A 15,360-nucleotide genomic window follows, 5' to 3' on the forward strand; every position below is an offset into this window, starting at 1 on the left:
AGCCAGTAATGCATAAAACTTGTTTGTAAACAAAGCACTTCTTCCGTGATAATTTCTCTTCTTTACATCATACTTTGGCTGGGCTAGGCCGCCCTGGCGAAGCGCACCAGCCGATCGTGAAATGAGGACACCGGCACGCCGTTGCTCATCATCCGCCGAGCCCAACAATCGATCAATGAATGGGTTGAGGAACTGCGGCGTTCATTGACATTATTATTGTTCATCACGCAATATTCAAATCACGATCTGGCTTTCTTCGTGCACTCGCTGCTGTTGCTGGAAGAGGCCAAGTGCAGATCTTTGCATAATCGCCTATCATTAGCAGAAAAATCGATCGTTTATGAGCGATACCTACCCGAGCAGGCGACAAGTCGGGACGATAAAAAAAACTACCGCTACATCAGCCCGGTGTTCGGTGCTTTGTTGATCATAATTTCACCTTTCTCTGTCGCCATGCGCGGTGTGTCTATCCCATATAAAAGTGGCGGTTGGTGACGTTGGTTTAGCTATTTATCGGTGATTCCTGGGACGTAACGGAGCAACTCAGTGATCAGAGTTTAGTGTGGGCAAGTTTAGTTTCAGTCGTTTGTACCAATCGAGGAAGATGGCAGTGGACTTCAAGTGTAAAGTGTTACTTTATGTGGTGGGACTTTGTGGATTGGCAAGTTTTGTGGACTCGCAGATTCCGGGACTGGGAGGATGTCCGGATTACGTTCCGATTACAAAGTTCGATAGGACTAGGTTCCTGGGAAATTGGTACGAAGTGGAACGCTACTTTACCGTGAATGAAGTGGCCACCAAGTGCGTCGCGGTGACCTACGAGCTGATGGCGGATGGCAAAATCTACGTTCGGAATGCGTTTACCAATCGATTGTGAGTGTTCAAAGTTGCTGTTAAGCTTGATTGGTACACTAAGCATTCGCTAACTGAAAGGGATTTTTTACGTCTTTGTGTAAAATACGGGGGGTGCAAATCAAACACAGTTTGTTTAATGTGTGACGAAATAGTGTCAGGGTTTAAACGCTTATAACTTGGCCATTTATGGATGGATTTCTAATCCTATCACATCATTTTATACAGATTGGATGGAAGATTCGTTTATGATTATAGTAGTTTATCATTAGTAAACTATTGAAAATTGATCAAAATGTTAGCGGTAATCAACCATTTACATGGTTGGTTGCTATGACTATCGATAGAACAGAGATAGACGAACCAATACCAAGAGCGTGCCGTAAAACGAGGGAAAATCAATAAATTTTCACCGATAAATCTGAATATTTTTCCAATCACATGTTTGGCAGACAAACAAATACCTCCTAAATCTGTACTAGCAAATGATTGTCTATTGTACGAATTTAGTTTTTAAATTGCATTTCTTGTTTATTTTTAAAATTAAAATTAGATTAAAAATTATCAATTCTGGGGTGAAGATGATCATGCAGGTTTTTAGGCAGTGCAATAATCAGAAATTATCATTTATTCTCGAGTTTTGTTCTCTGAAGAAGAATCCGGTGTTAAAATTTCAACAAAAGTTGTGGTTTAAGAAAAAACTGTGTTAGAAATACGCCTAAATGTAGGCAATTAGAATCCGTTTTTCTCATAAATTATTTTCATACGTTCATTTTAACAAAATATTATTTCAAATTCGCATTCATCGACCCAAAATAAAATAAAATAAGTAATTTCACCGAATACAGCACCAGAATAAATGCTTATTCTGATAGGATGTTTAGGAATAGCTAAAAGTTGCATATTTTATCACTTCCACATAATTGTACTGGTAGAATAAAATAATAAACCAATTATCTTATTATATCATTATATCATGAAAATGACTGATCAGAAACAAAAATTGAACGATGTAGTGATCAACTTCATCCCGTTTTACGGTACCTGTTTTGGTTTAGTTCGTCTGTGGAAGCAGTGTGGTATCTATCGCCTCAGTCGCCAGCATTTCCACTTCTTCCAGCGTCTCGCCGGTTACCGTCAAGACGACATCGTCCGCAAAGCCAACGATCTCAACTCCTTTAGGCAGCTTGAGCATCAGCACGCCATTGTACATTCCGTTCCACAGCGTGGAGCCTTGTGGAACTCCCGCCGTGACTCTAAGCGATTTCTGCCCCATGTCAGTCACGTAGACCAGGACCCGGTTCTGGAAGTAACTACTTAGAATCCTGCAGAGGTAGTCTGGAACCTTCATTCTATGGAGCGCCTTGGCTATGACCTCCCAGCTGGCGCTATTAAATGCATTCTTCACATCAATCGTAATCACGGCGCAGTATCGATTTCCTCTCCGCTTCTGTTTGGAAGCTTTCTCGGCTCTGTCAATCACTGTCCGAATTGCATCCACCGTCGAACTCCCTTTAAGGAATCCGAACTGCAATCCGTGTTCACTCTCCGTGCATTTCGTCAGCCTGTTCAGGATGATCCTCTCCAAGAGCTTTCCGACAGTATTTACTTACTTACTTAAGGGTCCTGTGCACCACCAGCGGTGCAAAGGGCCAACGTGAAAGACTTCCATCCTGGGCGGCTGCTCGCTTTTGCCTTGACCTGGGCCCAGGTCAGATTTCTATCGACTTGCTTAATTTCCTTATTGAGGCTCCACCGCCATGAGCCCCTGGGTCTGCCTCTGCTGCGATGTCCTGCTGGATTCCAATCCAGCGCTTGCTTGCAGATTTCGTTTCCGCCCGGTCGAAGTGTGTGGCCGACCCACCTCCACTTTCGCTCTCGAATTTCTGTTGCTATCGGCTTCTGATGACATCGACGATGGAGCTCGGCATTCGAGATCCAGTTGTGAGGCCACCAGGCACGAATTATATACCGCAAGCATCGGTTGATGAAGACCTGCAGCTTTTGAGTGTTCTCCGCTGATACACACCACGTCTCGCTGGCGTATAACAACACAGATTTCACGTTCGAGTTGAAAATTCGGATTTTGGTGCGTTGACTTATCTGGTTGGATCTCCATACGTTTCGTAAACTCGCAAAGGCAGCCCTAGCCTTCTAGATTCGTGCACCTATGTCGCTCTTGGTCCCGCCGTCCGACGCTATTTGGCTGCCAAGATATTGGAAACTTTCGACCTTCTCCACTGCTTGCCCCGCTACCGTAAAGTTGGAAGGGTTGCCCGTGTTGATATCCAACGATTTGGTCTTGTTGACGTTGATGGTGAGACCCGCCGCAGAGGAGCGTTCGGCTAGGTCATTGAGCTTACTCTGCATATCAGAGCGCCTTTGTGCTAGTAGAGCAACATCATCAGTCAAATCGAAGTCGTTAAGATGCTCCATGGTGATAGGCTGCCAAAGCAGCCCACGGTTCGGTACACGGTCAATTGCACCTACCATGATCTCGTCGATTACGATGAGAAACAGTAGCGGTGATAGTATACATCCTTGTCTCACACCAGCGACTACCCGGATAGGGTCGGACAAGGCTCCGTTATGCAGAACTCTGCACGTGAAAGCCTCATACTGCGCTTCGATGAGGTTGACGATTTTATCCGGGACTCCCTTGCGTCTCAGGGCGCCCCACATATTCTCGTGATTGAGACGGTCGAAAGCTTTTTCGTAGTCAATGAATACCAAATTCTTGGAATTCATTGACCTGCGCCAGGATGATGCGGAGCGTGACAATATGGTCCACACAAGATCTTCCGGCACGGAATCCTGCCTGCTGCCGTCGGAGAGTCGCGTCGATCTTCTCCTGTATCCGATTCAGGATAACTTTGCACAGAACTTTGAGAACAATACACAGTAACATGATGCCTCGCCAATTGTCGCACACAGTCAGATCCCCCTTCTTTGGGACCTTCACTAAGATGCCCTGCATCCAGTCGGCCGGAAAAGTCGCGGTGTCCCAGATATTACAGAATAGTTGATGCAACATTTGTGTGGATAGCGTGGGGTCAGCTTTGAGCATCTCTGCTGATATACGATCGGCCCCTGGAGCCTTGTTGGATTTCATGCTTCGGATAGCTGCTTCAATCTCCTGCAGTGATGAGGCCTCGGAATTGACGCGAGTGATGCACCGCACCCTAGGCGGATCATGCCGAGATGTTGATGGCTGGTTGGCCGTCGAAACTTGAAGAAGTTATTCGAAGTGCTCAAACCAGTGTTTCAGCTGGTCAGTGGGGTCGGTAAGCAATTGTCCAGTCGTGTCCTTCACTGGCATCCTTGGGTTTATCCTTGCTCCACCCAGGCGTCGTGAGATATCGTAGAGGAGGCGTATATCGCCAGTGTTTGCGGCTTTCTCCCCTTCGTCGGCCAGGGAGTTCACCCACGCTCGCTTGTCCCGTCTGCAAGAGCGCTTGACTTCCTTCTCTAGAGCCGAGTACCGTTGACGGGTTTCGTTCTTGGCTCCTCTGGTTCTCGCCCGCTCTATCGCGGCTTTTGCTTCTCTACGCTACTCAATCTACCGCCAGGTTTCATCTGTGATCCACTCTTTCCTCTGGGTGCGCAGCTCACCCAAGTTGTTCTCGCTTGTTTCTATAAAGGCATTCTTGATGGCCGTCCATTGTTCTTCTACGCTGCCACCTTCTGGAACGTACGCAGCTCGAGTCTCAAGTTCTTCAACAAAAAACCTTTTTACCGCTGGATCTTCAAGTCGGCGTGTGTTGAACCGCCGCCCGAGTATCTCCTCCCATCGCTGGATCCTCGCCATGCGTAGGCGGATTTCGCCGATTAGAAGGTGATGGTCAGACGCGATGTCGGCGCTGCGTTTATTCCGGACATCAAGAAGGCTCCGTCTCCATTTTCGGCTGATGCAGATGTGGTCGATCTGATTCTCGGTATGTCCATCACGGGAAACCCACGTGACTTTGTGCACTGGCCGATGGGGGAAGAGCGAGCCCCCGATCACCATGTCGTTATTGCCACAAAATTCTGCAAACAGCTCACCGTTCTCGCTCATTTCGCCGAGACCATGGCGTCCCATGACACGCTCATAGTCCGTGTTGTCGGAGCCGATCTTCGCATTGAAGTCGCCAGTGTAGATCTTGATGTCACCCTTTGGAACCTTAACCACGACGGCATTCAGTTGACTGTAAAAATTCTCCTTGTCCTGTAGCTCGGCAGCATTGGTTGGCGCATAACATTGGATTATGGTAAGGTTACGAACCCGTATTCTAAATCTGGCAACGATTATCCTCTCATTAACAGGCTCCCACTTGATGAGCGCAGCACTTGCCTGGACGCTAAGTAGGAGACCAACTCCACGATGGCGGGGAGCGTTTTCACCTCGAATACCAGAGTAGTACCTGTCCCGACGGCAGTTTGTGTTCTCCAAAGTTTGGCCAACGAACTTCACTCAGTCCCAGGATTTCTAGCTTCATGCGTCGCGCCTCGTTGGCGAGTTGTGCCAGTTTACCCTGCTGGGCTAACGTCAATACATTCCATGATCCAATTCGTGTCCGTTGTTTTGCGCTAAAAGTCATTGCCGTTAAATCAGTTCGATGTCTTTATCTGTTGGTTTCTGTAACCAACCTGTAACCTGTAAAGGTTTCAGAGACAGTAGGTGGTTGGCCTAAGGTCCCCTATCCGCCGTGATGGGGCTGCCATCTTAGGTGTAGCTTCCGGGGAAGAGCATTTCTTATTCAGCCGCTGGATCCAAGTCAGACGCGAGACGCTGTTTGAGCCGCACCTCCATGGTGAACAGACGCTCGGGTTGGCGAAGTATTTCCTCTATCACCGTGCTATGGTTACCGCGCCAGTGTTCGCGTCGCACCTCCTCACTATGCTATTGTCGGATTGACAACATTGCCCAGGCTACGCCAACCAGTTGTGTCCATGTTTCAGCTGGCAGTCTTTTGTGATCATATGACTCGTGGAGGCGTGAGGTAGGAACTTGTGAGGACCGGAGCTAGGTATATCGCTCCTTCCAAATTGTCACTCACCATCTGCAGCACCATCCTGAACACGTCCGGGAGCGTCTGGATCGCCGCCTTCAACGCCACGTTGGGAATTCCATCCGGGCCGGGAGCTGTATTCGCCCTCAACCTTTTCGCTGCTGCTATGAGTTCCTCGTTGGAGACTTGTACAACGTTGTCTTCATGTTCCTCGCCATATGGTGTAGGTGGCCAGGTCTTTGGGCATTGCTGTGGGAAAAGTCCCTCCACGATGACTTTCAGCTCGTTGGGATACATTTAAACCGGCATCGTTGGACCTCTGATCTTCGCCATCGCGACTCGGTATGCGTTGCCCCAGGGGTTGGCATCGGCATCGCGGCACAGCTCCTTGAAAATATTTGACTTGCTCAGCTTTATCTTTCGTTTCAGTCCAGCCCTGGCCTCTCGAAACACCACCCTGCGCTCCTCTCTGTCTGCTTCCGTTCTTGCTCTCTGAGCGCGCCTTCTGTCTAGAAGACAAGTAGCACGGAGGGTGCTGATTTCCTCGTTCCACCAGTAAGCTGGACGCCGCCTGTTCGTTGGCTCCAGTTTTCTCGGCATATTTGTGTCACATGCCCTTGCTAATGATTCGGTCAACTCGTTCGCGCTTAGGCCCGGGACGCTGCTGTCTACCCTTAGAGCTTCGATGAAGAGATCCTTATTGAATGCCTTCGTCTTCCACTTCCGCTCGCTTACTTTCGTCCTTCGCATTTCCACCGGTGTCCGTTCGCCGATACTGTACCGAATCGCCTGATGGTCACTATGGGTGTACTCTTCGCACACTCTCCAGTTCACATTTGCCACTAGCGACGTACTGCAGAAAGGGACATCGATAATGGATTCCCTGCCATATTTGCGGAAGGTGCTGATGGTTCCTAAGTTGGCCAGACTGACGTTACCGTTTGTTCCTTTGCTCTTGTGGAACCCAAACTGTGTATTTGATTCCAAGTTACTTGATTTGACCCAGTGATCGAGTCTCCAAAGGATCATTTTCTCCAACAATTCCGTAATGCACGAAAGCATAGGCATGAGATATGGTCAGACGCTGATTTACCAGATTTGTCAATGTTGCTTTCTAGTAAGGAATTGAATTAAATCATATCGCTTCCCGGTGAGGAGTTGTTCGATACAACAAGAGCCATTGAGAATTCCATTGAATGGTTTATCCAGAGTGCCGCCGCTTGAAGACGCTTCTCGAAGAATATGTTGTGCTGGAACTGCCCCAGTGTTTAAAATGGCCCAGCGTTCAGGGAAGAAAATATAATGGGAGAAATCAATCAGTTTTAGCTTGCAATAATGGCCAGAGCCTTCCCCTTGTAATAAATAAAAGTAAACGTACGCCATTTCCAAACAGGACAAAATAATCCGAAATCCAATCAATATTGAAAAATGTGATTAAGGTTTAGGGCCCGAATCAGGGCTGGCAAATGTCATTTTCAATGATAGATCTCACGCGATATTTACAGAGATACTTCTGTCACTATCATTGGATGACAAAACGATGATAGAGGTTTTTCTTCAAAATCTCATCGAATTTTTTGTCATGACAGAACGTGACAGTGTTGTGATCATTAGCTTATTTAATGTTATTAAAGTTACTTGCACCGAGGAAATCTTAATAATATACTCACTCTACGGATTACATACGGTTGTTAGCTTAAATGCATCTAAATCAGCTAGAATTATTCTCATGAGTGCTTGATCATTGAAAAATTACAAGAAAGCTAATGATAGGTAGTTTCGTCTCGTGATAGTGAGAGGACCTGTTTTCTCATCGTCACATGATGGCCGTGATATTTACCAGCTCTGGCCCGAATAGCTGAGGCAATTTTGGCCCTTGCAGTCGTCAGAGCAGTCTGAAAAGATGAAAATAACTCTAAAAGAAAGTGATAGGGGAAATGGCTCTAATGTTGGCATATGGATCTAAGATTGGGCCCATAGCTAAAAATCTGATATTTATCAATTTTATCTAGATGAACGCGTCATTGGGACTGTACTTATGGATATTCTTGGTCGCTATTGAAAATTTAGTCGAATGCTGAATTTATGTATGGGCCCAAATTAGGGGCATTTGGGCCGACATTACATGCATTTTCCCTATCATTACCATTTCGAAAGTTGTTAACCAATTTTGCTGGAACACGTTCCAGCCGATCAGGAGATTCTTCTCATTTTAGTATATGTCAAGGTGAAGCATAATTTTCGTTTCGTTTATAAAATATTAAAATAAATTTCATGGAGATACAATTTAAATGTGTTTAAAGTTCTATAAAAATAATACTCAACATCACCTCAAGCGTTTAAATACTAGATTGATCTCCTAATCTCAAGACTGACGAAATGGGAAATAATTTGTTGGGGTAGTTAAGGTTAAAGCGAAGACATCATATCAAGAAGACTGGCAACTTTGCCAGAATCCAAGTGACAGATACGATAGCGCTGCGTTTCAGTGAAGGTGGAAGCAACGCAAACCTTTCTTCTGAGGATGTAATCTTTGCTATCAAATTCGTTCGAAGCATTTACCTTTGAGCGGCAGATGGCGCGATTGTACCTGTCTCATAGCGTTCGTATGAGAAAATGGAAGGGTTGCCAGTCTTCTTGATTTGTTGTCTTGTTAAGTACGCTGCACTGGTTTCCTCTTACGTCCGACTAACTCCAAGTCCCCTAACTTCAAATTCCAGCAACAATGTGGAGCGCATCATTTCCGGTGTAATGGAAGCACCGGGCAAAACCAAAAACGGCAAATACACCGTCAAGTACCAATCGTTCCCGTACAACTATAATGCTTCGTTTATGATCCTGGACACGGACTACGATAATTTCGCCGTAATCTACTCCTGTAGCACCATCGGCCCTGTTGGTCATACGGGTACCACTTGGATTTTAGCATCAGATTTTCGGAGGTTCTAATTATATCCCATTCCAGTTTCCGCCTGGTTGCTGACCCGAGAGCGTCTCCCACCGGGACCGGTTCTGCAGCGTGCCTACGGAGTACTGGACAAGTACCGCATCAATCGTACTTTCTTCGTTAAGACCAACCAGGACGATTGTGTTCCGAGGGCACCTCCACAGCCAGCCATTGATCCCACTGAGCCAAGCACTGGATCGCGTGATCAAGGTGACCCAAATGGCGTCGACCAGATAGACACAGAAGAGCAGCTCAATCAGCTGAGAAACGATATCTTTGCGATGCCGATTCCCCCAGGTCAAGACATACAGATTGACCCGATCGATGACGAAAATGAGTGAAAATCGAATGCAGTGCTGGGGTAAATTATTTATGTTGAAAATAAAAGCACTGTTCGAACCAGTTTCGAGTTCGAGTTTGATTGTGATCCGAAAAGAGTGTGACCCCTCGTTGAGCATAATGTGTGCTGCATGAAAAATCGATCCACCAAACGACTCCCACATCTTTCGACCGCTCAATATCTTCCATTACAACCTTTACAACATTACCACAGAAAGTTACAAAACAAAATCATGCTACTGGGTAAGTGATATGATCGGTTTCGTAACCGCTATCAGTCCACTTGCACCAAGCATGTGCTTTCACTTCAACGCATTCATGGGTTTGCATGAATTGAGATGATGGGCCACGCCGCACAGAGGGGTATTTCATCAATCTAGCTGGTCAAAATTAATCAAAATGTTGCAATGTTACATTTTTCAAAATAGATAGATAGATGTGTCTGAAATTCTACACACTACCTTAAAATTGATTTATTTTTGGAAAACTTGCATCTCGGTGCACAACTTTCTGTATTGAGTTGCCGCTAAAGGTCAAATTGTTACTAATGGTTTGAACTTCACTACCAACTATAGGCAGAAATGCACTACTTATTATTTCATATAGAACGCTAACGGTAAGTCCAATTAAATTTCCAATTAGGTCATCTTAAAATAGATCGATTAATGCTAGTTTCAAGGTGACCAGTGAATTTTTATTTTGAAATTCCCAATTTTTTCCCGGTTTTCCCGGTTCAAATCTTAAAAATTTCCCGATTGTTAATATTAAACAAAAAACCGAAATTGAACGAATTTTTAAAAACGTGCTGGAACGAATTTACTGAAAGGATAATAAAATGTAATTTAAGAAGATTCCCAAGATTCCGATGCTTTGAAATTTGTGTAGAGTCTGAAACTAGAACTTTTCTTAAAAATCTTCGTGATGCAAGATTTAGAGAAAAAATAATTAAAATGAGATTTTGAAAAAATTTCAAGGTAACAGATTTGAAAAAAAAACATATTTATAGGTCGTAGAGCCATAATTGTCACGTTCTGAGACTTTGCAGCATTTTAAGGGTTACAACAAATTACAGAACAATCTATAGAATCTTGCGGACAAACCCTGGAATTTTTAGTAAAATTTAAAAGAATTCAAAGTGTTGATTTCAAACACATATTGAGAAGGATTCCCACACAGTTTTTCAAGGAGAAGTTCTGAGCATAATTCCAGAATTATTCTGACATGAAGTCCTTAGAAATTGTTAGATGAATTTGGAGGGATTTCTGTGGAGAAGAATGCAGGTTCTAAATTAAATTGTTACGTAATCTAAGAAGATTTCAAAAGGAGTTGTGAAAAACAAAACTTTAAGTAAACTTCCTACGTAATTCTGAGGAGATTTGTATAGGGATCCCGAGGAAAATGACAGATAAATTTTAAGAATAAAAAAGAGAACTATGATCAGAATACAACAAGAAACAGTGTTCTTGCAATAATTTCAACCCTAGTGTGAAAAATTCATCACAGAAGTCCAGCAAAATTGATTGCAAAAAATTTGCTGATATTTAGAAAGAAATTCTTTAAATACTCCAAGGGGTTTCTCAATAAAATTTCGAAAGATTTCTGCTGTTTTTAATAGAGTTGAAAGAATTTTTTTTAAAGATTTTCAAAAGAATCAAAGTTGCCGAATGGGTTCAAGGGGATTCTAAGAAGGATTCCAATTAAATTCCTAGAAGGGGTTTCAAGTAAATTCCAAAAAGAATTCAACGGTAATTATTACGCGGAGTGTTTTCTGGTTAATTTCAGAAGAGCTCCATGATAATTCAAAGCAGAATAACAAGTTAATTCTGTAATTCATATCATGAGAATTTTGAACAACGAAAAATTAAAACCCCGGAAAAAATAATTCAGTTTCGGTTTTTACATATATTTGTATGCAAAGTCCAGCATCTTCAATATTTTCTTTTAAGGACCATGCCCTTTACATCTGAAATTGAAACGACAAAAATCAATTTATTGCAAATTTCTGAGTGATTGAATTCTAAAAGCAATAAGACGAGTAACTGAAGAAAATAATGCAGTGAATAGAGCAAGACATTCATTTGGTAAAGGATCACTCTGTTTTAATAGTTTATTCTGAAATTCTGATGCCTCTGATGTTCTCTCGTCGAATTCCCGGTTTTTTCCCGATTTTCCCGGTTATTTTTCAAATTCCCGGATATTTCCCGATATTCCCAGTTTTCCCTGTTTGCTGGCCACCCTGTAGTTTTCAACAACAGATAGATTTTCGAACATTTTAATTAATATTAGAAGTGTCAAATTTATGTGAAAATTGCAACTAAATCCGAAAAATTCTTTTCTATGTACAAATTTTCGAACAAAAGAAAACCTCCCTCCCAAAACATGACCCCACCCCTGTTTGGCCTAAAATCATTATATATTCTAAAACCAACAGAATCTTTTGACAACCTTTAATATTTTTGACCAGCTAGAATCCGAAAATACCCCACTGCCAAATACGCCTACCTCAACATAACAATTCACGTCCAAATATATTTATCTAGCTGGATGGTATCGAAGACGCCACAGATCAATATTCGGCGGACCATACAACGGTCAAGACGTGAATCTGCATCTGCTGCTACTCCTCCTACTCCGAGTGTACAGCACACATTCGAGTCGGTTCAAATTCAGCCCGGACGCGCATGTGCGATCGAACTCAAGTGGTAAAAAGTGATAGTGATTTGAAAAATTGAAATGATCGTCTGGCGCTTAATTGTTACAGCCACAGTGAAAAGTGAATAGCGGATTGTTTGCGCATTGAACACTTTCGTTAGCATAACGTCCGTCGGTTACGGATCGCGTTGCTGCATGGTTATTTGCTGAATTGGTTCGTAAACGGCGATAAGTGTTGAGGCTGCACGAGTTTAGTCGGAAATTGGGAGGCTGATTTGCTGAGGACCGGGAAGATATCAGCAAAATGGTGAAACAAATTTGGTAAGTTTGCAAAATTTGAATCCACTACCTTTTGGAGGGGGTCTCCCTTCTTAGCTCAGTCGGTAAAGGCGCAGCTGCGCGTTTTGCCAGTGTACCGGTTTTTCAGAAACCGTCACGCCACCGAGCTATGATTGCCCACGCCGGTCCTATTTTTTAAGCGTGCATTATTTTTCTTTATACCTGAAAACATAACTCTATAGATACCGTAAGACGAGGGGCCAAAATTGAAAAATGTTTATTGATGCAAATATCTTGAATATACAGAAAATGATGATTAGAATGTGTTTCTTGAATTCCATATAATAAGATAACATTAATCAGGTGTTTTGTTAGAATAGTGCTGAAAAGTTAAGTGGATACATATAAATCGGTAAAAATCATGGGTTGGTATAACACACATTTAATTTTTGTTTGAACTAGTTTTCAGGGCATCAAAATAAACATTTGAAATTAAAATTACTGAGTTATTATTATTTGAAGTTAGTGGTTTAAAAAAATGGGTCCCACGATATATCACCACTGTTTCGACCAAATCAGCTCATTTTTGGGGTGCAGACTCGTTAAGCAGGTCCCGTGTGCATGACGAAGGTTGATTTTTGAAAAGTAGATTGAAAAAGAGATGAAAATATTTTTTATGTTTTTCATATTAAAAATCATGTTTTTATTTCATATTTAAAAAAATCAAAATCCGGCTTCGTCACGGGATACCGAAAAACCGGGTGAATAGAAACAGTGGGGCGCAATGAAAAAACAACCTCCCAGCCTTAAAAAAAATTTTACAATGCTAAGATTATATCGAAAAATCATCGTACAACATTTTTCCCAGTTACTTAGCTATTGAAAGAGTTCAGCCAGCCGGCGCTGGTGGTGTAGTGGTAAGCGTGACTGCTTTCTAACACCCCGATGGGTCTGGGTTCAATCCCAGCCGAGGTCGGTGGGATTTTTCTGAGGCATAAAAATCTCTGGTCACGTCTTCCTTCGGAAGGGAAGTAAAGCCGTTGGTCCCGGCCCATGTGTGTTGAATGGGTGCGATATCCTACGCAGGTGTGGAAGCTGCCTTCCTGTACATTCGGTTGCCGTCAATGGATGGCAATCGATGTCCGTCTGTGATTGGCACTAGATTGCGGAACAGAGACCGACGTTAAATAAAGAAAAAGAAGAAAGAGTTCAGCCAAACTTTTGTTGGGTTGGCAACCCTGCTGACATTTTTCTAGAAATTTCATCAAATGGCGCTACGGATTAGTAGTATTTCTCTTCTTCTTCTTCTTCTTCGCATTTCAAGCTTATTGTATATCGCATAATAGCTTATTGCGTGCTCTCAACTTAGTGTTCTAGATGCACTTCCACAGTTATTAATTGAGAGCTTTCGATGCCTGTACCATTTTTGCATTGGTATAATTGTGTGGCAAGTCCAATCATACTTCTATGCCCAAGGAAGTCGAGAAATTTTCCAACCCGAAAAATTCCTAGACCGGACCGGGAATTGAACCCAGCCAATTCCAGCATGGTCTTGCTTTGTAGCAGCGCCTTTACCGACTGAGCTAAGGGAGGCCCCTGATTAGTAGTATTTGCTAGTGCGCTAAAACTTCACCGGTGGATGTCACTTTTTGTTTAATTCGAACTTGTTCACGTACTATAGCAGTTATATTATTCAGTTGTGTAAACTTCTACAGTGAAACATTCGAACATCAACAGGTATTTATCATATTATCACTTAAATTTGCATACGTGGTCCCGATTCACACTTTGACAGGGCGAATAGAAACAATGGCGCCGATAGTTGAAGTCATTCGTTTTATGCAATCGACACCAACATAGTGCTCCCTTATTTCTAGGAAAACAATGCACAGTGGTCCATTTTGACGCTCTTTTTTTATATATAATGCGTTTATTTTTCCAGGATCACTTGCTGTAGCTTTTCGGCGCCGATATTCATTGTTTAGATCACAATATTACTTAAAACAAAACGTTAGTAAAGCGGGGGCCGATTATTCGCGGCTATCTCGAGGTTACGGTTAACAAATTGTAACAAATGGATGGCTGGGTAGGGATTGAGAACACAAGGTTTGGAGAGCAATGTGCTCTTGATCTCGAACTGAGCGACATACTGATGGAAAAGACAAACAGTGGGGTACATCGATGGGCAGCTAACAACTTGGGAGAACACAAGATGACACTAACTACTAAATCCTCAGATCTATCCGTTTTAAAAAGACATAAATTAAATTCAAATAGTCAAGATCTCGGCTAGCCAAGACATCTCTAACAGGTATCGCTGGTTGTTTGCCTCGGGCCCTGAGGGATGTGGATAACTCAGATCTGGCAACACGGTGTAGGGTACATGACCAAACAACATGCTCTATATCATGATAACCACTGCCACACGCACATAAATTACTGTCTGAGATCTCAATTCGATAGAAGTGCAAGTCTAACGAACAGTGATTGGACATAAGCGAAATAACGCGTGTAAAGTCGCAGCTCATGTCCAACCCTTTGATCCATAGTTTGTTCGACACCTGTGGGAGAATAGAATGTAACCATCTTCCAAAATTTCCATCATTCCATTTTTGGTGCCAACTGACGAGCAATGGAGAAAAAATCGTTGAAGGCCTTTTTGTCGCTCAAAAATATCGCCTTCCATAGCGCCCATCTTAGCCAACGAGCCCGCTTTCTCATTACCCGGAATTGATTAATTAATTTATCTTTATTAGGGAGGCTTTCAGCCTGGGGCTGGTTCGCCTCCAACACCCGGAATTGAGCAAAGAGATGGGACCCAAGCTAAGATGATAGTATAGGAGCAGTTGGATAACTCTCAGTTTAGATCGTATTTCAGGCAGGAAATACGAGGAGTGCTTCATCGACCTCATTGAACGAATAACCTCCAATGAGCTAAGACTATCCGTAAAAATGAAATAATGGTCAGAAGGTAGTGAGGCAATTCGTTCTACTGCGTAAAATATGGCTGCGAGTTCCACAACGTATACGGAGCATGGTTTCTGCAGTTTATAGGATGCGCTATGAAATTGATTAAATACACCAAATCCAGTGGAAGCATTTATGGTTGACCCATCTGTGAAAAAAACCAAAAAAACAAGCTCCTTTGATATTGCGAGACTATTCACAACGTGCAAAAATCAAGCTGAGAGTTGATCAATTTATATGGTCAAGTTTTGAACCCACCACAGCATGTTTTTGGCGCTACTGTATATGGACGATCATATGTAAAATACTGTGGAAGCCACAGCATAGTTCTGT

At 43.1% G+C, this 15,360-nt stretch overlaps 2 protein-coding genes across 2 annotated transcripts in view; one reads left to right on the forward strand and one right to left on the reverse strand.

Moving 5' to 3' along the window:
• LOC135705742 (uncharacterized) overlaps positions 1–15,360 on the reverse strand; it is a 210,526-nt gene that overhangs the window by 127,842 nt on the left and 67,324 nt on the right. The gene's annotated exons all lie outside the window — the stretch shown is intronic.
• LOC135705892 (apolipoprotein D-like) lies at positions 302–9,192 on the forward strand. The gene is made up of 3 exons (XM_065227746.1): positions 302–873; positions 8,564–8,751; positions 8,809–9,192. The coding sequence occupies exons 1-3, from the start codon at positions 605–607 to the stop codon at positions 9,129–9,131; spliced, it is 780 nt and encodes a 259-aa protein (XP_065083818.1). The 5' UTR covers positions 302–604; the 3' UTR covers positions 9,132–9,192.

The sequence above is a fragment of the Ochlerotatus camptorhynchus genome, unplaced genomic scaffold (genome assembly GCF_037179485.1).
Source record: "Ochlerotatus camptorhynchus isolate MF236.1 unplaced genomic scaffold, CSIRO-AGI_Acam_v1.1 ptg000274l, whole genome shotgun sequence".
Classification (NCBI taxonomy): domain Eukaryota; kingdom Metazoa; phylum Arthropoda; class Insecta; order Diptera; family Culicidae; genus Ochlerotatus; species Ochlerotatus camptorhynchus.